Source organism: Psammomys obesus, unplaced genomic scaffold, assembly GCF_907164565.1.
Source record: "Psammomys obesus unplaced genomic scaffold, mPsaObe1.curated_primary_1811, whole genome shotgun sequence".
NCBI lineage: Eukaryota > Metazoa > Chordata > Mammalia > Rodentia > Muridae > Psammomys > Psammomys obesus.
Window position 1 is genome coordinate 10,904,571 of NW_026585689.1, and position 26,258 is coordinate 10,930,828.

General features: G+C 40.4%; 2 protein-coding genes across 5 annotated transcripts in view; both read right to left on the reverse strand.

The window, feature by feature from the left end:
- Positions 1-467, reverse strand: part of Adgrg7 (adhesion G protein-coupled receptor G7) — a 54,493-nt gene extending 54,026 nt beyond the window's left edge. For both annotated transcript variants that reach the window (XM_055594900.1, XM_055594907.1), the window contains exon 1: positions 132-467. In XM_055594900.1, coding sequence (XP_055450875.1) covers positions 132-246 — 115 coding nt within the window. In that variant the 5' untranslated portion in view covers positions 247-467. The remainder of the gene's footprint in view (positions 1-131) is intronic.
- An 18,367-nt stretch (positions 468-18,834) lies between these two features.
- Positions 18,835-26,258, reverse strand: part of Tmem45a (transmembrane protein 45A) — an 82,358-nt gene continuing 74,934 nt past the window's right edge. For 2 of the 3 annotated variants that reach the window (XM_055593514.1, XM_055593519.1), the window contains exons 5-6: positions 23,580-23,725; positions 18,835-19,186 (exon numbers count right to left, since the gene is read on the reverse strand). In XM_055593514.1, coding sequence (XP_055449489.1) covers positions 19,093-19,186; positions 23,580-23,725 — 240 coding nt within the window. In that variant the 3' untranslated portion in view covers positions 18,835-19,092. Of the gene's footprint in view, positions 19,187-21,911; positions 22,085-23,579; positions 23,726-26,258 lie in introns of all 3 variants that reach the window. The other variant, XM_055593513.1, reaches the window with a different exon arrangement.

A 26,258-nucleotide genomic window follows, 5' to 3' on the forward strand; every position in this document is an offset into this window, starting at 1 on the left:
GTGTGTCTCTTTCTCCCTTCCTCCCTCCTTCCCTCCTCTCCTCTCTCCCTTTCTCCTTCCCTTCCTCTCTCTCTCTCTCTCTCTCTCTCTTTCTCTCCCTTTCTCAGTAGAATATAATAAGTTGACATTACCTCTGTGGATCCTTATGGCCATCCTCCAGACTCCCAGTCCCAAAACGACGCCAGTCAGCAGCCCACACACAACAGCCACCAGCACCCGGACATTGCAGGAACGACAGTAATGCATGGTGAAGCCAAAGCACTGCACCACTGTGTGCGAAACAGCCAGTTTCTCCTTAGGTCAAGAAATTTAACCAGGGATGGCTATAAAACACGGAAAGAACTCTTCCTTTCAGTGGTCCTTCTGGCAGATGTTCTCATGTCTGAAGAGCTTTGAAGTTAACTCAGCTACCATAGCTGGAGTCGCAGCGTGTGTTTCTGCCTGAAGTATGCTCCTTCACCAAGGGAGATCACTGGGATTCCTGGAAAAGGAAACTAACTCAGGGCAATAAAGAAGGGGTGGATTAGCCTAGAGGGTCAAAGGTGCATATCTAGACAAGAAGGACAGTGAGGGAAGGAGGCAAGCAAGGAGAACCCCAAGAGGAAGTCAGGAGGACAAGGGATCCCTGTGATTCTCTGCAGCTCAGCCTCCTGAATTTCGGTTTTAAGAGACTCCATCAGGTGTTTCAGGATATTCAGACACCCTCTTGGAGAAATAAAATATGCTGTGAACAAGATGATACACTGTAGTAGCCACATACGCTTTCACTGCTTGCATTTCCTTAAGGAGCCTACATTCTAATGGCTGCAATTGGTGAGTGAGTATACTGGCTTGGGGAGAATTATAAAAAGCACTAAAAGCCATCTATTACGGATTAAATTATGTACCCACATTCATGTGTTGCAGTCTTAACCCAAAGCACCCACATTGTGGCCTTAATTGAAGATAAGATTGATAGGGAAATAGTCCAGTTTAAAAGAAGTCAATAGAGTGGGCCTTTTCCCAGTATGCATGGTGTCTTTATAAGAGAAAATCTGGGTACTGATGTACACAGAGGGACAATGTCTGAAGAGACACAGGGATAAGACAACCAATTGCAAAGAAAGGCTACGGAGAAAGGCTTGGAGTATAGCCTTTATTCAGGGTCCTAAGAACCAACTATGATCACACACACACACACATTTTTATATACACCGTTGCCCACTAGCCATCTAGTGCTACCTAACACTTCATAAGTGGCATTGTAGAAGGCAGCCATCGCCTGGACAAGGCACTTCCCAGTACTGGTGTATCAGGTAAAGCAGTGTTTGCTCTCAGCCTGTGGGTCGTGACCCCTTTGGCCCTCAACCCATCTTTTCACAGGGGTCACATATCAGATACGCTGTATATTACAAATTATAACAATAGCAAAGTGACAGTTACGAAATAACAGTGAAAATAATTTTATGGTTTGGTGATCACCACAACATGAGGACCAGTACATTTCTGTCATTCAAGCCACACAGTTTGGAGCACTTTGTTACAGCAATCTAAGGAAAGAAATCCTCCATCAAAACTTCTACAAACTGCAATCTCTTTGCAGTTACATCTGTGACTCTCGGGATCCTGCATTTCTCTTCGCTGTCCCTCTCTAGTCTCAAATGAAGTTGTTAACGAGCACTTGAGTCACCAAATCTCTGCTTCTGGTGGATGAATCAATACTCAGATGGTCCCTCTAGTCATTTAGACCTTTGATGATCAGATGCCTTCAGTGTCAGGACTGTCCCAGGCAGGAACAAGCCCTCAAAGCATGTGTATTCTCCCAGCGTGATAAACCAGGTATAACCACTGATAAGACACATCATAACTGTTAAAGATGATAATAACATGTAACTACTACAGAATACTCTTCCGGGAGTGTTAGGCACAGATTTATAAAATAAGTTTTACATCTAAACCAATCATCTATTTGCCCCATACAATTATGTATCATTCTCCAATTCTCAATAATACTTTCTAACGTACAACTTTGGGGGAGGATATTAACATAAAATCCTAATTTTACCTCATTCTAGAGCTTCATAAAAACATATTAATATGTCAGAAAATGAAAGAATTTAGAGACTGCTATAGAAGAAAAAATGAATCCGTGTTCATTATCTGTTTGTTGTGAATGCATTATAATATTTATTCTTATGTGTCTGTGTCATCTACCCAAAATGGCGAGAGTAGGGTACATAAACAAAATTATTTGTGGAAATCCAAGGGATCTGTGTCACAAAAAAATGAAAAATTCTTTCTGTGATATGTATGTATTTTCAATTAGTATAACATACACACACATATATTACTTTTTCAATATTAAAAATAGCAATGTTCCATAAGTAATAAACTAAGAAGATGAATTAGTGCCAGTTAAACAGAGAACACATAGAGCACGACATACATTTCACGTCTTGCCTCGTTTATTTCATAACAACACTTGTCCCAGTGCAAAAACATAATGAAGTTAGAGGCGACTTCAAGACGAGCTCCGTGGTTAAGGACTATTGAGCAATACCAGGCCACACAAAGTTAAACAATGTTCTGTAGGGAATGTCCTGAGGCGTTCTAGTGTGCGCATATGCATTTTACGTTCCCAATGGTTCTTAACTACAGAACTCCTCTCACAAGAAGGCTCTCTCGGAGATGTTATTCTTGGGAAAGTTCTATGAAAATGCTGCCCTGTGTGGAAAAAGGAGGAAAGATATGGGTTGGTTCATAGTTTCTGAAGGAGTTCATGTTTTTGTTTGTTTTGTTTTTGTTCCATGTGTTATGGGAGAGCATCATGGCAGCAAGAATTTGTATTATTGCTGAAGAGGGTTATTAAGGAAATGGATTGTGGAGCCCATGGTCACCCTACAAGGATGACAGTGTTTTGAGTTTTTGTTTGTTTGTTTTGTTTTCTTGTACTGTTGCTCACATTTTGAAGGGAAGCAAGCTCAATGACTGAAAACTGATTTTGGTGGTGTGTAGAGATTTTCTTCCCGTAGTCAGTGGATGTGCAGGAACCTGGGGATGTTGTACAGGTGACAGCTTCATTTACTTATGTCCATTTGGCCACATATTGAATTTATAAGGTTGTTCCACAGTAGAAATTTGTGGAATGAAAAAATCCTAGGCATATAAATATAGATGTTTGCATTTATAAAGGACACAAATTAGTGTCATTTAAAATGTTTAAATGGTCAGCGTTATGGTCTGAATATGATGCATGCATTTCCAAAAGTTCATTTATTGTAAGGTTGATATATGGATGGTGGCACTATTTTGGTAGGTTCTGAAAACATTAGGAGATAAGGCCTAGCCAGAAGAAGTGGGTCACAGGAACTTGTCCTTAGGAGCCCTGTCTTGCCTACCCTCCCCTCAGTCTCTCTTTCTACTTCTCTCCTGTATTCCATGAGATAAAGGGACTCCTCTATTACAAATTCTTGCTACCATGATGCTCTCACATAACACATGGGACAAAAACAAAACAAACAAAAACATGAACTCCTTCAGAAACTATGAACCAACCCATATCTTTCCTCCTTTAATTTGTATATGTCAAAGATTTCCTCACACGAGGTCAAAAATCACTAACACAACCACTATTTTCATATGCACATAAGTCAAGAAGACAAAGAAGAGAAAAGATAAATGGAAAATGGCTTATTTGTTAATTATTCTACTCAAAGCATATGGTGAACTTGTGGATAAACTAAGGAGCCAGACAGACACGGTTCTTGCAGTTACACAGCTGGCACTCAAGGAGACTACTTTGTTGTCACTAATTTGTCTCATGGGCCCAAATAAATCACACTAAATCCATATCTTTTTTAAATTAATTACACTTTATTCACTTTGTATCCCCCCATAATCCCTTTCCTCCTCCCCTGTCGAACCCACCCTCCCTCTCCCTTCTTCACTCATGCCCTTCCCTAAGTCCACTGATAGGGGAGGTCCTCCTCTTCTTCCGATCTTAGTCTATCAGATCTCATCAGGAGTGGCTGCATTGTCACCTTCTGTGGCCTGGTAAGGCTGCTCCCCCCTCAGGGGGAGGTGATCAAAGAGCAGGCCAATCAGATTATGTCAGAAGCGGTCCCTCTTCCCATTACTATGTAACTCACTTGGACACTAAACTGCCATGGGCTACATCTGTGCAGGGGTTCTAGGTTATCTTCATGCATGGTCTTTGGTTGGAGAATGAGTCTCTGAGAAGACCGCTGTGTTCAAATTTCTGGTTCTGTTGCTCTCCTTGTGGAATTCCTGTCCTTTCCAGATCTTACTATTTCCCACTTCTTACATAAGATTCCATGCACACTGCCCAACAGTTGGCCATAAGTCTCAGCGTCTGCTTTGATAGTCTGCAGGGCAGAGCCTTTCAGAGGACCTCTGTGGCAGGTTCTCAGCCTGTTTCCTATTTTCTTCCTCCTCTGATGTCCTTCCTCTTTGCCTTTTGGGATGGGGATTGAGCATTTTAGTCATGGTCCTCTCTCTTGATTACTTTCTTTAGATGTACAGATTTCAGTAGGTTCATCATATATTACATGTCTATATGAGTGAGTATATACCATGTGTGTCTTTCTGCTTCTGGGATAGCTCACTCAGGATGATCCTTTCCAGGTCCCACCATTTACCTGCAAATTTCATGATTTCCTTATTTTTCATTGCTGAGTAATATTCAACTGTGTAGATGTACCACAATTTCTGCATGTATTCTTCAGTTGAGGGGCATCTGGGTTGTTTCCATCTTCTGGCTATTACAAATAAAGCTGCTACAAACATGGTTGAGCAAATGTCCTTATTGTGTACTTGAGCCTCTTTTGGATATATGCCTAGGAGTGGTATGACTGGAACTTGAGGAAGTGCTATTCTTAGTTGTCTGAGAAAGAGCCAGATTGATTTCCAGAGTGGTTGTACAAGTTTACATTTTTACCAGCAGTGGAGGAGGGTTCCCCTTTCTCCACAACCTCTCCAGCAAGTGTTGTCACTTGAGTTTTTTTATCTTGGCCATTCTGATGGGTGTAAGGTGAAATCTCAGGGTTGTTTTGATTTGCCTTTCCCTAATGGCTAATGGTGTTGAGCATTTCTTTAAGTGTTTCTCTGCCATTTGATATTCCTCTACCGAGAATTTTCTGTTTAGTTCCTGTTCCCTATTTTTTAATTGGATTACTTTAAATCTGTATCTTAGATAGCCTCATTAGGCCTCTCATTCCTGTGCATGTTGGTCATAAAGACTTCATCTGTATAAGACAAAAAGAAGGTGTTTATCATGTGTGAACAGAGGCATTGTGACTCAGAGTGGGTGTCAGGGACCAAGTAGAGTAATGAGAGCAAATGTAAAAGGAAATTACCTTAAGTTGACACACCAAGAGCAGGGTGAAGAGACATTCATGTGATGAGGTTGAGTGAGCCCTTGTGAAAGGTCAGTATCAAGTAAGGGTGACAATCACCCACGTGGGACACTAAATGTGGAAAGCCAGAAGCAGAAGAATACAGCATCCTTGGAAGATGAAGAATCCCTTCACAGATGACCCACTGAGCATGGAAAGACAGCATTGGGGAATAATGAGTTAAGTGACAAAGACATCTGCAGAGTGCCAGACATGACTAGGGCACACACAGGGAGAAAGGACACCCACGCATAGATTGGGTGGCAGAGAAGAGCAAGTTGGGTTACCTATTGGGAAATACGTCAAACAGGCAAGCATATGAACAATGAAGCCAACCACTACTTCTGAGCTTCCTGAGTTGTGTAGGTTTTGTTAGCCTCCTGAATCTTGTAAGTAAGTGTCTGCTCTCCCTTCGGGGGTGGGGGGAATGTTCAGATGAAACAGCTGTAAAACAATGACTAGCCTATTGCTTGCAGTGCTCTGTAGAACTAATAACAGGAATATTTTTGCAATAAATGTCTGGCATTTTGGAAGGCAAGAGGCCCATAATCCCCAGAAAGCTTAATAAAATCAAGGACACTAAGAAATCTGTGACTTACAGAGCAGCTGTGTTAGTTTGTCTTCTGTTGCTCTGATAAACACCATGACCAAAAAACAACACGGGGAGAAATGAGCTTTATTTTGGCCTATGGTTTCAGAGAGATGAGTCCATCATGATGGGGCAGAGGCACAGCTGCAAGCCACAGGTGCAGAAGCAGTTACAGGAAGCCAAGAGCTCTCATCTTCAAATGCACAAAGTAGAGCTAGTGAATGGGGGGGGGACCCCAGACTATATGCACCCTCACTCAGCCTTGCCCTCAGTGATGTACTTCCTCCAACAAGGTTCTCCCAAAGACTCCACACTTCCCCAAAGATCACTACCATCAGGATACCAAGTGTTAAGTCGATGGGAGCGTATGAAGGGCATTTCTCATTTAACTCACCACAGCAGGTATATTAAAGGTATCATCACCCATGCAGAAATCACTAATAAACAAGAGATTTTCACCACATGTAAGAATACTACCTATCTGAGGACTGTCTTAATGGCAGCAGGACAGATTGAGGGAACATATCAATTCAATGGAACCACAAAACAGTATAAATGTATAAGGAAACCAAGTTTCTGTGATGTTTTGCATGAAAGATGATGCTTTTCATGGATGGCAATAAATCTAGGAGATGATATCTTTATCCTTGATATTACTGATTACCCTCAATATGTAAGTTCCTAGCTCAAATACATGCTGTCTTTTGACATCTAATTCATTAAGTTTAAAACTAACCTTAAAGCAATGGGAATCTATAGGCTTCCTCACGATGCTTTAAGGAAGTGGCACAAGTTGAGTATCTGAAAGGACAGAGATTATTGTCTCAAAGCACGTGCAGCTTGAAACTGAAGATCCTGGTACCAGCACAATCACATTCCCTTGGAAGGTCACAAGCAGAGAACTGGTTCTTGTCTGTCTCCCAGCTGTCTCTCTGCTGTTTTGCTGTCAACGTTTGGTGTTCTTTGATTTTTGGCTGGAAGGTACATGAGTTGATCTCAATGACCTCATGCTCTTCCCAATCTCTTTCAGTGTCCCTCTTTCATCAGGATCTTTGCCATATTGGGCTGGAGGCTCATGGAGTCCCTTACTGCATCGAGTACAGATTTATTTGAACTAACTACACAGGAATCACCATACCTAAAAGAAGGCAGCATTCTGAGGTATGTGGGTAGAGGCTAGAACTTTAAAATACGAAGTAGAGGAACCTGGGAAACACTTGGAGATAACAATGTATTTCCATATTAAGGAATTAAAATATAAGATTAAAAAATTAATCCAAATTCTACCTCTATCTTTAAGTAATATATTATTTATTCTTTGAGACATTCATGGATGTATCTTAGTCATACTCATTTCCTAGTCCCCTTTTCCAACCCATCCTACCAACTTTATGTCCTTTTTTTAATCCGCTGAGACCAATTAGTTTCATAGCTGCACACATGCACACAGGTGTGAGGCCAGTCACTGAAGGATGGGCAATATACCCTTGGCCTCACTCCCAAAGAAAAGTTACCTCCCTGCACCCTGAAGCCATGAACTGCCGATACCTGTACAGTTAGGAGTGGAGCTGTGTGCCCTTCCCCGAAATCCATGCTGTAATGTTGTCTGGTTTGATCATATGCAGGTCTTGTGTAGGTAATCACAGGGCTGTGAGGTCATGAGTGCAATGGTCCTGCTTTGTCAAAAAGACACCGATCTACAAGCCTGGTCTCTGGCTCTTTCAGGCTTTCTCTCAGCTCTTTTTCCAGGTACAGTGAACGTAGGGGATGGGGGCGGTGTGGGGTGGTGATATAGATGTCCATTTAGGATTGCATACTCCATAGTCACTTATTTTCCACACTTTCGCCAGTAGTTAGACTTTGTAATAACCGTTCCTCCTAGCGAGAAGAAGGTTTTCTGATGAAGGCTGAGAGCAGCACTAATACATGGGCATTGGGCTGGAAGGCAGAATTACACAGTTTCATGTCGCAAATTAGTAGCAGTAGGTTCCCCCTTAACAACACATGACACCCCCAGCTACAGGTTCTTGGCCCAGTTTATAGTATGACACATGAATTATGTCCCATTTAGAATGGACCCGTAATCCAATTAAAGATCAGTTAACCCTTATAACGTTAATGTGCCTATTGCACCAATGGTGGATTCTGTCAGCATGACTTTCATCCTGGCTTCCAAGGTGCAGAGCTGGGTAAGGCTCTTAAGAACTTCTCTCCCTCCTTAGCTTGCAGAGCACCTTCTGGCACCATGAAAGGTAGCCAGCATGGAGGAAACTTACGGTTCAGTACCAGCTTGACCACTTCCATGTCCTTTAACAAAAGTATCCTCAGCAACAGACCTGTGGACAGCCAAGAGTAATGGCAATAGCCTCTGTTGTCTCAGTGAACCTAGTTACTTGGGTTTAGAAAGCAACTTTCGCTTAAGAGACGTCTTTCCAGACAATACCACTAGAGGGGAGCATCATTACCATTGTCTTTTTCTCTGGTCATCCTATTCTGTAGGATCTTCAGACTTCATCAAGTTCCCCATTATGTAAACTCATCAGAACATCAGATATGGAAGAAACTAAAGACACTTCTTGCACTGGGGCATAACTTGATGTTATAATTCTTTCATCAGCTCCTGGTTTTGATCACCAACTCTACAAAAACAAATATGTTTCATAAGGGGTGGGAAATGGAAAATGTAGCATGTGGTGAAATGACGAGTGATTCCTAAGCATCCATCCTTACCATCCCTCCCCTGGGTAGACATCAAATGGTAGACATTCAAATGGTAGACATCTAAACCAACTGGCAGTTTTCCCTTTGAACAGGACAGTATGAGATAAACAAGTTCACCTAAGAAGTAACTCGGACTTGAAAGGAACTTCTACTTCTGGTGTCAGAAGATGTATCCTGTGAACTCGGGTCTCTAAGAGATTTTCAGCCATCATTAACACTGACTTAGGGGTTCTTTCCTAAAGATAAAATGGACATTGGTGAATTGCCACATGATACTCTTAAACTTACTGAAAGCTCACTCTGAGTGAGGAGAGGCCCTCCATTGTCTCAGATCCCAGCATGTAACCTGTCCTCTAAATTTCCCTGTCCTGGGGCACAATGAACTTTTATCTCTGTGCAAGAAAGGAAAACAGCAAACAGAAAGGGATATTAAAATATTGTTCCCTTCAGAACGTCTGAAGAGAGAACCCCTTTCGAAAAGAGGTTGTTATTGGCTACTCTATCCCATGATACAAAATCTATGGTGGTTGAAGAAGCAGAAGCTCATTAAGAAGATAAAAACTCTGTTGAGAGCTCCTGCTGACTATCTCAATGAAGTTTTCTGTGGGCTGTTGTAAGCTCTCAATTTAATACTGCCACCTTTGTTTGCTCTCAATCAGGGCACTCCAGCTGTCTCTATCATATTTTATCACCTGGCTTGATATTTTGCAATGTATCTGCCCCCTTTGTCTATGTGGCAATATTTATTTTTCTTTCACATATGCTTTCACATTTTCTTTCACATTTCACATATGCAAATGTATATGCATACTTTCAGAACTGGAAATATGGATATTGAATATGATTTTCTGTACTATACAGAGCATAACCTTTCAGGAGCCACCTTCCTTTCTATGTCAATGGTTCATTTTCCACTGTAGCAATGGGCAGAAGTTTCTCAGCTGAAACAGCAGAGACAAAGAAGAATGGTCCTCACTAGCCTTACAGAGTAGTGATGAGGAGGATTTTGTGTCTAATGATGGAGGTGGGCAAAGCATGTGGCCCAGTGTTGGCTTAGGCTCTGGGCTTTAGAAGTATGGGCAGAAGAAGGCAGTATGAAGTAGCAAGGGGAAAATGGTTTGAACACAGCCTTAAAGAGCCTTCAGAACTAAGCCAAGATGTATATGACAGGAAAGGTGGTTAATGAAGGCAGATATGCTCAGATCCAAGATGGCAGTGCAGATAGATCACAGTGTCTGAACAGCAAGAGAGCAGTGAGAGCAGAGTGACCAACAGGCCATATTGTGGACCCCAAAACCCCAACATCTGTGTTTCCCAGTTGAGAGGAAAGCCCACAGTGAGGAAAATGCAAGGGTCCCACCTCAGGTCTCCCAGCTAATACCAGGAAAAGCTCCCGGGCTCCTACCCAATCCCACTGTCTGTGGACACCTTCTGCTACCAGTGGCTTCTGGCTCCCAACTTGGGTGCCCACTCTCACCTTTATGTGGAGTGGGTACCTTCCAGTACTGGGAGCACAGCTCCAAATTCAGGTGCCCATTTTCGCTGTCCAATGGAGTGAATACCTTCTAGGTAGGGGCAGTTCGAGGTTCCAACCTCCGGCACCCACTCTCACTCTCCTGTGGAGTGGATACCTTCCAGTACCAGGGGCGCAACCTTGGGCCTTCTGAATCTCGGGATACACGGAAGCAACCCCAGCCACTGTTCCACAGCTCAACCTGTCTCCCTAAAAAGACCGGCAACACCTCCAAGCTCACTTGTTCTCCAAAATGGCTGTGCCCAGCAAGCACAATGTTTGAACACAATGTCTGGACTCACGAACCTTAGAGCAAGAAAACCAGTACCCAGGTGGCTGACTCCGGGACTTTCTTTGGTGAAAGGAGGATCCCCAAGTTCCTGAGGAACATTGGCAAACTTATTCTATGAGGCTTTGGTCACCCTGATACCACACAAAGACCCAACAAAGTAACACAATTTCAGACCAATCTCCCTTATGAACATTGACACAAAAATTCTCAATAAAATACTTGCAAACTGAATCCAAGAACACATCAAAAATATCATCCACCATGACCAAGTAGGCTTCATCCCAGGCATACAGGGGTGATTCAATATATGGAAATCTATCAATGTAATCCACCATAAATACAAACTGAAAGGCAAAACAAACAAACAAACACATGATCATCTACTAAGATACCGAAAAAGCATTTGAAAAAGTCAAACACCCATTCATGTTTAAAGTAATGGAGGGGTCAGGGATACAAGACACATACCTAAACATAGTAAAGGCAATATACAGCAAACCTATAGCCAACATCAAACTAAATGGAGAGAAACTTAAACCAATTCCACTGAAATAAGGGAAAGACAAGGCTGCCCATTCTCCTCATATCTCTTCAATACAGTACTTGAAGTCCTAGCTAGAGCAATAAGACAACTAAAGGAGATCAAGGAAATACAAATTGGAAAAGAAGAAGTCAAAATATCACTATTTGCAGATGATATGATAGTATACATAAGTGACCCTCAAAAGTCTACCAAGGAATTCAGCAAAGTGGCTGGACACAGAATTAACAACAACAACAAAAAATCAATAGCCCTCCTGTATACAAAAGACAAATGGGCTGAGAAAGAAATTAGGGAAGCAACACCACTGACAATAGCCACACACACAAAGTATAAAGTATTTTGGTGTAACTCTAACCAAGTAAGTGGAAAAATTTGTATGGAAAAAAAAAAAACCCTTCAAGTCTCTGAAGAAAGAAATTGAATATCAGAAGATGGAAATATCTCCCTTGCTGTTGGATGAGTAGGATTAACATAGTAAAAATGGCCCTCCTACCAAAAGCAATCTACAAATTCAATGTAATTCCATCTAAATGCCAACACAATTCTTTGCAGAACTTGAAAGACAATTCATAACTTCATATGGAAAAACAAAAAATCTAGAATAGCTAAAAACCATCCTATACAATAAAAGATATTCTGGAGGAATTTACTTCCCTGATCTCAAGCTGTACTATAGAGCAACAGTAATAAAAACTGCATGGTACTGTCATAAAAACAGAATGGGGGGGATCAATGGAATCAAAGTGAAGACCCAGAAAAAAACAGCTATGGACACTTATTTTTGACAAAGAAGCCAAAAACATACAATGAAAAATAATATCTTCAACAAATGGTGCTCATCTAACTGGATGTCTCCATGTAGAAAAATATAAATAGATCCATATTTATCACCCTGCACAAAACTAAATTCTAAATGGATCAAAGACCTCAACATAAAACCAGACACACTAAACCTGTTAAAAGAAAAAGTAGGGAAGAGCCTTGAACTCATTGGCACAAAAGACAACTTCCTGAACAGAACACCAACAGCTCAGGCTCTAAGATCAGCAATTAATAAATGGGGCCTTATGAAACTGAAAACCTTCTGTAGAGCAAAGGACACTGTCGTCAAAACAAAATGATAGCCTACAGACTGGTAGAAGTTCTTCACCAATCCTATATCCGACAGAGGCTAATATCCAGAATATATAAAGAACTTGAGGAATTAAACACCAACAAACCAAATAATCCAATTAAAAACTGTGGTACAGAGCTAAGCAGAGAATTCTCAACAAAGGAATATCAAACATTAAAGAAATGTTCATTGTTTTTAGTCATCAGATATACTCTGAAAGACTCCACCCAGCACAAGATCAAAGCAGATGCTGAGACTCACAGCCAAACTTTGGGCAGAGCGCAGGGAGTCCTTTGGAAGAGTGGGGGGCAAGACTGAAGGACCCAGAGGGGACAGGAGCTCCACAAGGAGACCAAGAAAACCAACAAATCTGATTAGAGGGGAACTGCAGAGACTGATGCACACCAACCAAGGTTCATGCATGGAGAGGACCTAGACCCCCTGCTCAGATATATAAGTAGCTCAGTCTCCACGTGAGTTCCCTAGTAAGGGGAGCAGGGGCTTTCTCTGAAAGACTCTGTTGATAGCTCTTTGAGCACTTTCCCCTAGTGGGGTGGCCTTGCCAGGCCACAGAGGAAGGGGATACAGGCAGTCTTGATGAGACTTGATAGCCTGGGGTCAGATGATAGGGGAGGAAGGCTGAGGACTTAGAGAGTGGTATGGGGGGAAAGGGAGGGTGGGTGGAGTGGGAGGAGATGAGGGAGGTGCTACAATAAGAATGTAAAGTGAATAAATTATAAAAAATAAATTTGGAAAATACAAATAGATGCATATATGTCACCCTGTAGAAAACTCAAGTCCAAGTGGATCAAAGACCTCAATATAATACTAGATAAACTACATTGCTCCACCAGACAATGAGGACACTGGCTCAACTATGTTCATAACAGCTTTACTCAAAATAGCCAGAATCTGGAAACAATCCAGATGTCTCTTAACCAAAGAATGGATAAAGAAACTGTGGTACATTTCAAACTTGCAAGCAAATGGATGGAACCTAGAAAGACACACATGTTATGTACTCACTAATAGGTGGATATTAGCCATATAAAGAATATAACCATACTGCAAGGCACAGAGCCAAAGGAGACAAGTAACAACAAAGATCCAAGGGAGGGTGCATAAATCTCACTCAGAGGGAAAAGTGGAGTAGACAGAGGTAGTGGTTGAAGAGAGGCAACAAAGTAGGAGAGGGTGCACAGAGAAATATAAGGGTGGAGAGCAGACCTGCGGAGAGCAGTGTTGAGAGGACAGAAGGCCTGTAGAGAAAAGGGAAACTGGGTGGGGCCTCTCTGTGACAAGCTGGAGACCTAAGTCAGGGTAGGCTCCTGGGAGGATATGAGGGGGAGGATATGAGCAGAGACTCCTAGTAGCAGAGGCTATAGAGATGGAACAGGACACCCTCCTAGTAAAGGGAGGGACACACCAACACACCCACAAAAACTTCAACCAAAATTTTACCCTGCCTACAAGCAGATAGAGCAGAGATTGAAGGAATGTCTGACCAATGCCTGGTCCAACCAAAGACCCACCCTGTGGGAGAGTGCCAACCCCTGAAACTATGAATGATACTCATCAGCTAAGTCTGCAGACAGGAGCCTAGCAGAGTTGTCCTCTGAGAGACTCTACCCAGCAACACTTCCTAACAGATGCTGAGACTCACAGCCAAACAGTGGATGATGCTTAGGGAGTCTTGTGCAAAAGTGGGGGGAAAGAGAAGAGGACCTGGAGGTGACAGGACCTCAACAGGAAGACCACAGAACCAACTAACTAGGACCTAGAGGGGCTTGCTGACACTGAAGCATGCATGAACTGGATCTAGGCCCTCTACAAAGGTGTAGCAGATGGAAAGCTTAGGCTTCTTGTGGATCTTAAGGGAAGTGGGGACTGCATCTGAGAGGGAGTTTCTTGTCAGCTTTTTGATGACTTCCTCCTGGTGGGACTACCTTGCCAGGCCACAGGGAAGGGGACACATTCAGTCCTGATGCAACTTGAGGAGCTGGAGTGGATATGAAAGGGGGCTCCTCTTTTCTGAGGAACAGGAGATGGGGAAGGGTGACTGGAAGTTGAGCTGGAATGGGGCTTCAACCAGGATGTAAAGTGAATAAAAATTTTAATAAATTTAATAATAAATAAATACAACTAAATAAAAAATAAAAAATGCAGACATGAAACAAAATGTTCAGTTGTAGGTACAACATAAGACAGAGCTGTACATTAACAAATTGGGCTAAAGTAATTTAATTTTATTTAATTCTCAGAGTCAAAGCTTTGAGTGTAGTGTTAACGAAGTTAGACTCTCTCTAAAGACAAAGGAAAATATGTCTGTTTCTAAGCACGGACAAGGTTGCTTTGCCCTAAATTGCTAAGGCTTTCTGTTAGTTTCATGTGCTCATTGCTGTGTGCTTTGGACTCAGTGTTTTGGCTTCAGACACAATTAGCAAATAGGGAATTGTTTCAGCTCCACTTTTAGACATCTGTCAAATCTTACTTCCCCATCCTCATTTAGGACAATTAAAAACAGGGTAGGAGACTCAAATTGAGGGAGAAAAAAGTCAGATAAGGAACAATTTTTCACTTTCATTTTAATATGGCTCCTCTTATCTTCTGGGCAAGAAGGAAGATCTTTCACGTAAATCTGTCTTCCACTGGACATTGTCACCTCTAAAAAGGACTAAAATTAAGGGCTAAACAATAATGACATCTCAAATTACATGAAAGCCTGCAGGACTCCACCGGGACAGTACATTCTCTGTCCATAGAAGGTTGGAACACCACCTGTGTGTAAGATTCCACACTTGGCACAAATAGAATTCAGGTTATGCGATGCGCTATGAAAAACACTCTGAAAAATCCTGTCCCCATTGTCTATCTTTGGCTTTACTATCTCACAGACATTGCCTACCATAAACAAACCCATTTCTTCACAGCATAGCTCATTTTTAGCACAGAAAGCCTTCGAGAAAAGTACAGAACTAAGGAATCACAACCATCACACTGACAGTTTGGGTTAAAGGATTGTCTAAGGCATGTGCAGGATTGTAGATGTCTGTAATTTTAACTGTCTCCCCAAATTTATAAGCAGATTACAAATGTACAATTGTTTAATAAATGTGGGATTGTAGCCCTACAAGATCTCACCAAGTCGATAACAAATTGGAATATTCCAAAGATTTACATTTCTCTAGCTTTCTTTGTAAGTTTAGTAAATTAGATCTGTAAAAAACAATAAAGGCTTAGGAAAATTTGTCTGTTGGTTGAAATACTTAAAGTTAATGTATTTAGTTCATTACTACAAATGAATTTAAAAGATTAAAGAGAAATCTAATCCTTTAGGTCTCAAAGTAAAACAATTTAAATCTCTGGGATTAAATTTTTCTATGCTTAAAATTGGAATGACAGAGCTCAGGACTGCCACCATATTGTCCTTACCATGCATACACAATGCTGAGTTGGATCCCCACCCACACAATAACAAAATAAAAATAGACGTTTTCAAATCTAATTTTAAAAAGGACTCAGTTTTGAGAGTTTTCTTGTTTTTGTTTTTGTTTTTTAGTGGGTGAGTCTAGAAGCTTAATTATTCTACCCACGAAACAGCTCGTGAAAGCACGTATCCATCTAAGCTTAAAACGATTCTACCTTTTCATTGGCGTTTATTTTGGAGAAATTCAGGTTGGTGTATGCCTGTCCTTTATTCTTTTATTTTTCTGTATCTGGATTTAACAGAATACAAAATTTGGGAGTCTATTTTCTATGTATATTAACTTCATTAATCACTTATTTGTATTTGGGAAAGTTCTTTGCTTCCTTTTTATTTCTGGGTTTTCCTGTAATATAGAGATTGCTGCCTCACCTTATTAATCCGTATTCAAGGTAAAATCAGCACCTTGATACGCTCCTATACTGGTGAAGTAATATCAAGGTTAATGAAAGTACAGTCATGATCCGGCCTCCTATTTTAAGATGCAGTAAGACGGCACTGTTGCCACAGTAAGAAAATTGGCAATTACAGAGAGCGCTAAGGACCTGGCGTCTCACCAGCAGCAAAGCTCACCTAAGCTGGTGACAGCTCCCATCCCTACATTCCTCTCTGTACAAACCGTGCTTCATTTCTGACTCATTTCTGACAAGATTTCTCCTTGGGTTTATGGTGAAGGAGCATGAGCTACTTATGAAGGAAATATGGCAGAAATTCAGGAACTCTGTCTTCAGGTTTGTGACAGCTGAGACAAAGCACAAAGTGTGTGTGTTGGGGGGCGGTACAGATCCCCATCTCTGCCCTATCCTTGAAGGCAAAGCGTGTCCTGGCACAGTCTAATCCTCTGGAAGCATAAACACCATGATTTCACATGAACATGGATTATGAGTGCATCTTTTCTTTATAGAAAGACCTCTGAGAGATGGACCCTTGGCAAAACGTCACTGATAATCCTCGCTATTAATACACCTCACCATTCTTCCCAGATTTCTTTTTCTTCACATCACTCATTGTCTCACTTTGTAGTCTTATATTTTCCATCTTTGCTGCCTCTTTCTCCCTCAGGAACGTATGTCTGATGGAGACAGCAGCTTTGGCCTGTGCACCGCTCTATTCTTAGCTTAGTGCATACTTCCTAGCATCTGGAAATGGAATAATAAACATCTGTGTGATGAGTGACCCCGTTTCTACCCACCCCTCGGGCTGATGAGCATAGCTGAGCTGCCTTTCCTCCTCCTGTGCTTTGGAGTAGAGAAAACCACTTACACTTTTGTTATATTTGTCCTTGTTTCAGACAACTTGCTAAGATATATCTTTTGATAAGCTAAACTCTGTACAGATTCTATAAATGGACTGACACTTCCTGGCATGGGATAAAGAAAATAAATAAAAGACTTTCTTATTTTGGGCTTGAGAGAGATCACAGTTTACTAATTTGTTCGTGCTGCTGCAAACTTAGTTTTCATAAAATACAACCTCAATAGTACAATCACACAATTGCAAGAAAGGTGTCCTTCAGTGTCTGTAGGAAGGATCTCCAAACTGATCTTGGACGCAGATGTTCTGAGAACATCCTGGGTTGCATTTTTATATTCTGTGGGTTCAATCCTGGGGAAGTAGTGATCTCTGCACTGTCATAAAAGCAGTAGAGAATTTGCATTCACTGGCTTTCAAACTTCCAGGTTTAACTTCCCTGTCTGTACCATTCAGACCTAGATATCAGTGACTTCTGTCTCAACTAGCTGCAGCTGACTGTTGGCTACTTCCTTAGGAATGCAAATGTGTAAGTCACAGAATGTTGTTGAGTTAGAAAAGAGCCCTTAACTGGGCATAGTGACATGGAGGCAGCCCTTAACTGGGCATAGCACTCAGGGAGGCAGCAGAAGCAGGCTGATCCCTGTGAGGCCAGCCGGTCTACAAAGTGAGTTCAGGAGAGCTAAAAAACAAAAACAAAAACAAACAAAAAACAAAAACAAACAAACAAAAAAAAAAAACAAACACTGTCTCAAAGAAAAGAAGAAAGAGGAGGAAGAGGAGGATGAGAGCCCTTCAATCTGGAAAGACATGAACAGAGCACATGATCCTCAGAGGATCATGACACTCTGGTACCTCACATTCCAGAGACATATGCTCTGCTCACTTACTGCTCAAGAGATACCTCGGAGCACTTGCCTTTGTCCTTTTAATATCTTATGTAACAAGATGAATAGTCCCAGTTCTTGGACCTCTGAAGAATATACTCATCCTTCTCTTTGGGACTATGGTGATGCATGGATGATGAGGCAGCTTCTAGTCTTACTGGAATTCTGGAATGCAAGGGAACCTTCTGGGTTTCAATGTCAGTGTTTCACCTCCATGGGTGCAGGGGCTGTGTGATTTCCTGCATTTTTAAGGTTATCCCTCAGGATTCCTGCATCCTTTCCTTATTTCTGAGACTGGCCTTTCTATGTAATATTGTATTAAATTAGTTCTCTACCTCCTTCCATTTGAGATTCATAAGATGTGATAGCAAGAAAGGGTCTCTATGCCTATGTCAATTTCACTCTTTAGAGTGAAGAATCACTTTTTGGCCTTTTAACTAAGGTCAAGTGTAGAGAGAAAGCTGTGTTAATTATGAGAGACAAGGAGAGTGGTTAGTAGTAAGACCAGAATTATATGCATTATTTTTTCACTTATCACTGGGAGTTTCTTGACCCATATGGCACAAAGGCTCTGACTTTTTTTTTTAAACCTAGGATTGTATAAAGGCTTGCTGTCTAGTCCTTTACCTCTTTAGCAGAGTAAATGGCATGGTAGCCACGTGAAGCTGTACTAATACCATGATTCTCCTCTGCTAATCTTTGACAGCTTCGAAACCATGTGTCTCAAGACCATTCCTTTTTGAAAAGCTCACAGGAAGACTTTTGGTCTGCCTTTTATGTCAAGTTCTCCATAAAGAAATGGATTCCTGTACACGCTGATTCTGAATCATGTGAGGGTGAGGCATACTTTAATAAAAAAAACAAGGATTTGATGTTTCTGCACCAAGGTGCATGCATTTATTTATTTTCCATTGTGACAACAAGATAAACAAATAAAATTCAACATTTAATGTAGTACAGGTGATGGCAAGACCACAAATCTTGAAGGTATATATCAGGAAAATTATATATATATATATATATAATTTTTATAATATCGACACGAAACTATATATGACTTTGGGAAAAAAAATCATGATTACTCCTGAATACCATGGCATGCACAATAATCAAAGTGAATTTGTCACCCAAGGTACTTTCAAAGCTGAAAGTAAGACGTTTCAAGTCCAACACTTTAAGAAAACTGGAAATACAAAGAGCATGGAGTCAGGCTCAGACGACTGCTCTCTAGACAAAATGTCAAGAAACAAGTCCATGAACAAAGGCAATGCACAAAGAGAAATACTAGAAAGACTAGATGCCCATCACACTTCTTCTTCAGACTCTTGCTCACGTTCAACATTTTTCAGGAGTCCAACTTCTGAGGTGCAGACCTTCCTATGTCTAGATTTAACTAACCTGGGGAAAAAGAAAATCATCTCTGGTTAAATGATATTGAGAGTCAAAACTTCAGACAAATATGCATCTAAACTATAACAAATTATAGATTATTCCCACAAATGAACAGAGGCAGTCTCCAAAGGGAAGTGATTTATACTTAGCTTTCAGGTACCTGAAAATAAGTGTGAACTACAGTAAGGTCTACGTAAATATAAAAGATGTGTCTCTCAAATGTGTTATGATATTGCTTAGTTACACACCAGAAAACAAAAGATCATTTGTAAAACAGGCAGGAGGCTGTATTGACTGTGACAAATGTAAATGAAACTGACATTGGCGGAGGATCTTCATTAAACCCACATCCACCTATGGATTGCAAACAGACGTCATCTCCTGTAAAGAAATAGATGACATTTCCCTAGGGTGATAGCTCAACTGAATACACAAATCAAGTCTGGGCTGCATTTCTCTTTAAGAAAAATTTCTTCAGCCTGTTTACACTCTGACTTTTACTTTCTCTCTTCCTTTGTCTGGCCTGCTCTGTCCATATATTGCTATTCCTTGTGCTCTAGATGCCACACAAAAGCTTCATAAGAGCTTCATCAACATTATCCCATTTTCTGGCCTAACCCTAGCCAGAGTCAGAAGTGATTCTAACCTATAACATTTGACACATCAATGACATTTGGAGCAATCTGACAGGAGGTCACATCACTCATCTGTGACTAGAAGCTGCCAAATATTCAGCCACCACAAACTGACAATAGCATCTCCAATAAACAATAGCTGAGCAGAATCACTAACTTCTGTTGATTCAACAGCAAAGAAAAACAGCTCAGTTATTTGCCTTGATTATTGACTACTGATTTTATTCATTTGTTCTGAATACTCCAAGCCACTACCTTTGTGAAAGGTTGATGTTCTGTAACAGGATAAGGGCTGGGGGGCATTTGTATCACCTTAAAAAATCCCACACATTCTTTCCATGTAGCACAATACCAGTCCATGTAAGATGAAAGGGAATAATCAGTTATATGCCCTACTTTAGACTTGGGTAGAAAGTAAAACAACTTACTGCTTACTGGGAAAGAAATGTTAACATGCCCAGTCACTCCCATTACTTCCTGCTCTTTCTGGGTTGTACTTGCTCTTGCTGCAAGCCACTCAGATCAGATACATTCACACCTTTATCAGGTTTTAGGTGTCTATGGCTCATGTGCAGATACAATCCTATGAGGCAGCGTGAGAGGTGGGGTGGTAAAAAGAAAAAAAAAAAAAAAAGGAACTGGCTTGGTGGCACATACCTTTAATCCTACCACTCAGGAGCAAGAGGTAGGTGGATCTCTGTGAGTTTGTGGCCAGCCTGGTCTATACAGAAAGTTGTAGGCCAGTCAGGACCACATAGCCAGACTCAAAACAAACAAACAAATAAAAGACACTCAAAACAACACATCCCAAATAAAAGTAAATTGATTAGGTAGGTAGGTAGATAGATAGATAGATAGATAGATAGATAGATAGATAGATAGATAGATAGATAGATAGATAGATATAGAGAGATAGAGAGAAAGATGATAGATACTCAGACATAATTGCTAGTTACTAGAATGGGGAAAATTAAAGAAATGAAGATCAAGACATGTCTCTGTTCTTGTTTCATGTTCTCATCAATAAATGTCACAAAATGCAGGCCTGACGCAAGAGTTACTTCCCCAAACCTTAGTGCCTGGCGTGTGAACAAACTCCACTTTGCTCTTTACAGCATCTTACATGACTCACTGTGTGGAAAACATCTCTGGAAATAGGCCTTCTTACTTATAGGCAAGGACTATTGAAACAGTGATTTGCAACAGAGGTGCATGGAAGGGACACATTATATACGCAACAAGATTCCCAAACACGTACGTTTTACTTACGAGCTTATGTAATCAAGGCTGCAGGCAAGGGGAAGAATGAGGCAACCTTGAGCCATTATTTTGCAAAACTGAGACATTTAGAGCTATCGCTCAGGGATTTAAGGAGGAGAATTCTATAATTGAGATGTGCTTGTGTGACACTCATTGTGCTATAGCAGACAAGTTGGATATAATCAATGTCTGACACTTAATGACGTGTGGATAAGCACCAACTTTATAGTCAAACCCTGACTAAAGGAGTTTCAAGGATCGCTATTCTCAAAATTAGGAGTGAATGAATTATCCATGTGATTTCATTGAAAGATAATACTGAATCTTTGTAATATTTTAAAACAGTTGATTAAGTATGTATCAAAATAGTTCAGGGAAAGTTGAACTCTTGGTCTTATCGTTTCAATGTCAATATTAAAGGAAAATTGAGAAACATATAAAATATGATTTCTAAACAAATAATTTATTTAAGTACCTCTGGAATGCAGACCTAGGACACAGCTAACATGTTCACTGAGCACCTACTATATGTCTGGCAATGTGCCAGTAGGTATGTGGATATGATCATGATTGTGTCCAACACAGGAACACAATCTAGCTGGCAGGGAGGACTAACAGGAACTAGTAGTCAACATATGACAATCGGTAGATTACAATATTTAAAGTTACAGTTCAATATGAACCAGAAGAATTATAAAAGGTTTCAAAGAAGAGACGAGCATTTAGTGTGAATATGCCAGGCAAAGGGAACTGTCTGGTCAAAGAGATTAGAAAACCATGTGGTGGGGACTAGGAAAGGTTGAAAAATAAAACTAGAGTTTCTTGTTGCTAGGGACCTGTAAGTGGACAAGCCATTTATTAGGCATCTGAAGGCTTTTGAAACAGGAAGAGACAGTAGTCTTCTCTTGGCTCTGAAGGGGAGCTGACACGAAGCAGAGTTTTTCCTTGCATCCTGGCACTGTTCCTGAAGACTGCCCGGCCCCTAAGGAGATGAGGCTCAGATGTCAGCCTAGAACAACAGGGGGAGAAAGCAAGACTCAGTAGCCTAGCCAGCCTTAACAATGAGCTAAAGCACATGCTTTAGGGGAGTGCAACAGGACGACCAGAAACAACCTGAAGGAGAGAGAGAAAGCACCTACAGAGTGTGTCAACCCAAAGCCCAAGAGAGATGAGTAGAAGCTAGAGAAGGCAACAGGTTTGAGTTTCTTTTTCAGTGCCCTAGTGTCACAGTTGCTCTAGTGAAGAGCTCAGGGGAGGAGGGCTGACCTAGAACCCATGCCTACAGGATACAAAGCCAGTTACAGCAGAAGTTGACAAACTGCAGGGCCTAGAAATAGCCATCACATTCTAGGAACCTGGAAAACCCACAAGGCGTGCAGTATCCTCCATAGTATTATGGATTGTGTCTCCTTATAAGTTCTCAGGAGTTAGTGTCCACCATACTGAACACTGGGTACACATGACCGCAGGTATAGAATATCAGACTCCATGAAGCAGTCTGAAGAATTGAGTGTTAGAGTGTGCCTGGCAGTAATCAGGATCAGCTGAGCCCACTGTGATTTGGTACTGGCTACCCTGGAAGCCGTGGTCATCCTCTTTCCTTCCTACTCATCTTTTGAGCTAACATTACCTGCCAATTGTGAGAAGCCTTCCTTGTGCAACTGTTTCTCTCTACTGATTCCACTCACTGCACTGCATTTTAATTGTCTACCTCTCTAATTTGCCCTGGCTCCAGGACAAAAATCTATGAAGTAGCCCCATGGGAGGGTCTCTACTTCATAGTTTTATACCAAATAAAGAGAAAGAGAATATGGACAAAGAGACAAGACCACTTGTTGGGGTTTTACATCTTCAGGAATGTAAGCACAAGATTTCATTTAGGTTCTAGTATCTCTATTTAGTAAACAATAAGATTCATACACATTGTGGTTGAGTAATGAGTCTGAAGTCTTAGCTGATAGGCAGTAAGACTAGGAATATGTATTCTCAGCAATCTTCTATGTTGCTCCTACCATGCTCAGAAGGTGAGATCAGGATTCTTGTATAAAAGAATGCATCATTCAACTTTTAGAAATATTAGAGTTATTGTCTTATTTAATTTTATTCATATATATTTGTCAAAACAATGGTCCCAAGGTTAGCAAATGGGACAATAAGAGTATGAACCCATGAGTAAGTGGAGACCTCACTGCACAAAGGGGAAGTGGACATTCAGAATAGAGAAGAGTACATGTGAAAAGACAGAGGATCCAGAGAGCATGCTGTTGGGTGAGGCATGGGTCCGAGGCAGGGCAGCCACACCACTGAACCACTACAACTTTAAGTCAACATGGACCTTTTTGCTGGCCATTTCTTTGTGTAGAGATAACTTCCCAATACCCTAGTCTGTCTTACGAGAAGCTAAGAATAAAATCTTCCTTTTTAATTTGAAGTTCAACACTGCCAAGTCTTGATGATCATGTGTTAAGGAATGGACCATCAATTAAAAAAAAAAAGTAACTTACCAGGTGATAAAAGCATATATTGCTCCGATGATGACAAAGATTGATCCATAATGCCAAGAAAAGCACATGGTGAGAAACATTTTATTCTCAATATCTGACAGATTCCATGTAGGTCTTCCACTAAGGGGGTACAGGACAAAACCAATCTGCAATCCAAAACAAGCGTGCATTAAAATAACCACATTCTCAAAGAAGGTTCATTTCAAAATGTTTGCTAACTAAGATGACTACCATTAGAGATATCACAAACACAATGTCAGGTTTTTAATTTACATTTTCAGTGTATATTTTTGAAGAAATACACATATTTCTTCAAGGCATATTTTTGAAGAATCATTTTAAGCATAGTTCAAATTTCAAAATGTTTATCTTTGGCCTTGGATACACTTTTAGAAATCCTTGGGGCTCTATACTGCACAGCCTCACTCTGGTATTTCAAAATCAGACTGCAAAATGCTTTTTAATTAAATAGAAGCCCATATAAACTGTTATGTTAAGTTGCAAAAGGCTGGAACTTTCTCCTGAGGATCAGGTAAAACACAAAGATAATAGAAATTATCATGTCCACTAAACACTGTACTGGAAATTCTAGTCAAGGAAAATTAGTCAAGAAAAATAAAGACATTCATTTTGGAAAGAGTAAAATGATCTATAATTACATATAATATAATCTCACATATAGAAAATTATGAAAAACTTATCACCAAATTATCAGATCCCATGAAGGAGTTTCACATATCTGCAATTTGAAAATCAGCCACAGTCATCACATAAATGAGCAATGGAAATCCCACAACAAAGCTTTTTTTTTTTTTAATGTACTTACACTAGCACTGAGCATTTAAGTGAAGCGCTCAAGAACAAACCTGGAAATATAGCTCTGTGGTGGAACATCTGACTACGATGTGGGCTCTAGGTGCCACACCCATACCTGCACATGCAATACACACAATGAACACACACAAATTGACGAACTTTAAAATGTATATGGCAGAAGCTGCATAACATCGGTGAAAGAAATCAAGAGCCCAAGAAAATGGAAAACCATCTCGAATTATAGGTTAAATGTCTCAATATTATTGAGACAGCAAAACACCCAGAGCAACCCCCAGAGCCAAAATAATAGCTATTAAAATCTTAATAGTTTTCCACAGATCTTATTTATTTATTTATTTATTTATTTATTTATTTATTTATGGGGGTTTTTTTGTTTTTTTTTTTTTTGAGACAGGGTTTCTCTGTGTAGCCTTAGCTGTCTTGGACTCACTTTGTAGACCAGGCTGGTTTTAAACTCACAGCAATCTGCCTGGCTCTGCCTCCCTGAGTGCTAGGATTAAAGGTGTGAGCCACATGCCTGGCCATAGACATTTTTTAAAAGAGCTGATCATAAAATTCATATGGAATTGTATTATATCCATTATTAATTTTTAAAAAGTAAGGGAAAAGGTCACCAAGCTGTAGGACTCTCAGCTTTCAGTTTTAAAACTTACTGCTTGACTATGGTAATTAAAACTACTGCATTGATATATTGATAGAAACACAAAGTAATGAAATAGAATTAAGAATCCAGAAATAAACCTATATATTTATGATCAATTAGTTTTTTAGAAAGGTGGCAATGAAGAGGAAAGAATTATCTCTTCAAAAATGCTGGCACAACTGGATATCTACATATACGATAGTGAGTCTGGATACCTATCTCACATCATGTGGAGATTTACCTCACAAGATGGCAAAAGACTAAATATGAGAAGAAAAGACATTTAACTTACTTAACAAAACACACAGAATGTTTTAATGATCCAAGATTTGATAATGATGGTGCTGAAGCCAAAATTAAGACTTCTGTCACAGTTAAAAACGAGATCTTTCGACTTCAAAATATTCCATCAAGAAAACAGCACGGGAAAATATCTGTAAATTATACACTTGATAAATACACAATGCTTAAAATATAAAAAGTACTCCTAAAATGCAACCAAAATTTATCTCAGTGGGCAAAGGGCTTCAGGAATCATTGCTCTGGAGGAAGTAAGTTTACAGCTGATTACTAAGCACACAGTAAAGGAAGCAACAGCTTTAGGAAACAGGGATGAAAAATCAAAACCATAAAGAAAGTCCACATGTTCTCAAAAAGATATAATCAATAAACAAAAACTGGACTGATATTTTGATTATACGGCCGAGTTGGAATCCTTGTTCATGGCTGATAGGACTATAAACTGGTATGGGCATAATGGTTTAATTGTGGTAGAACTTCAGAAGATGAATATTAAATTTCCATATGATTAAGCACTTTCAATACCATCTTCCCCCATATGGAGATGTGAATATTTAGTTGTGCCATTCAACCTTGGGAGCACATATCTTTTTTTTTTTTTTTTTAATCTTAAGGTAGCATAGCTACGAGTTTGCCTTCAAGCTCTAGAGGAGACCCTAGAGACCCACACTTCGAATTAGCCCCAATAGTAGAAGAATTCACATTTTGGAGACCTTTGTAAGCGTCCTGGAACATTTTTAGTTATTAGGTGTCCATGAGCTTTCAGAGTTTTGAGAGGACCATTTTGACTTAGATCCTGTGTCTTCTAAAAGCTCATGTGTGGAAGCATGGCAGTGCAGATGGTGGTGGACCAGTAGCTGAGAGCTTTATATCCTCATCTGCAGGCAGGCAGTCAGTTA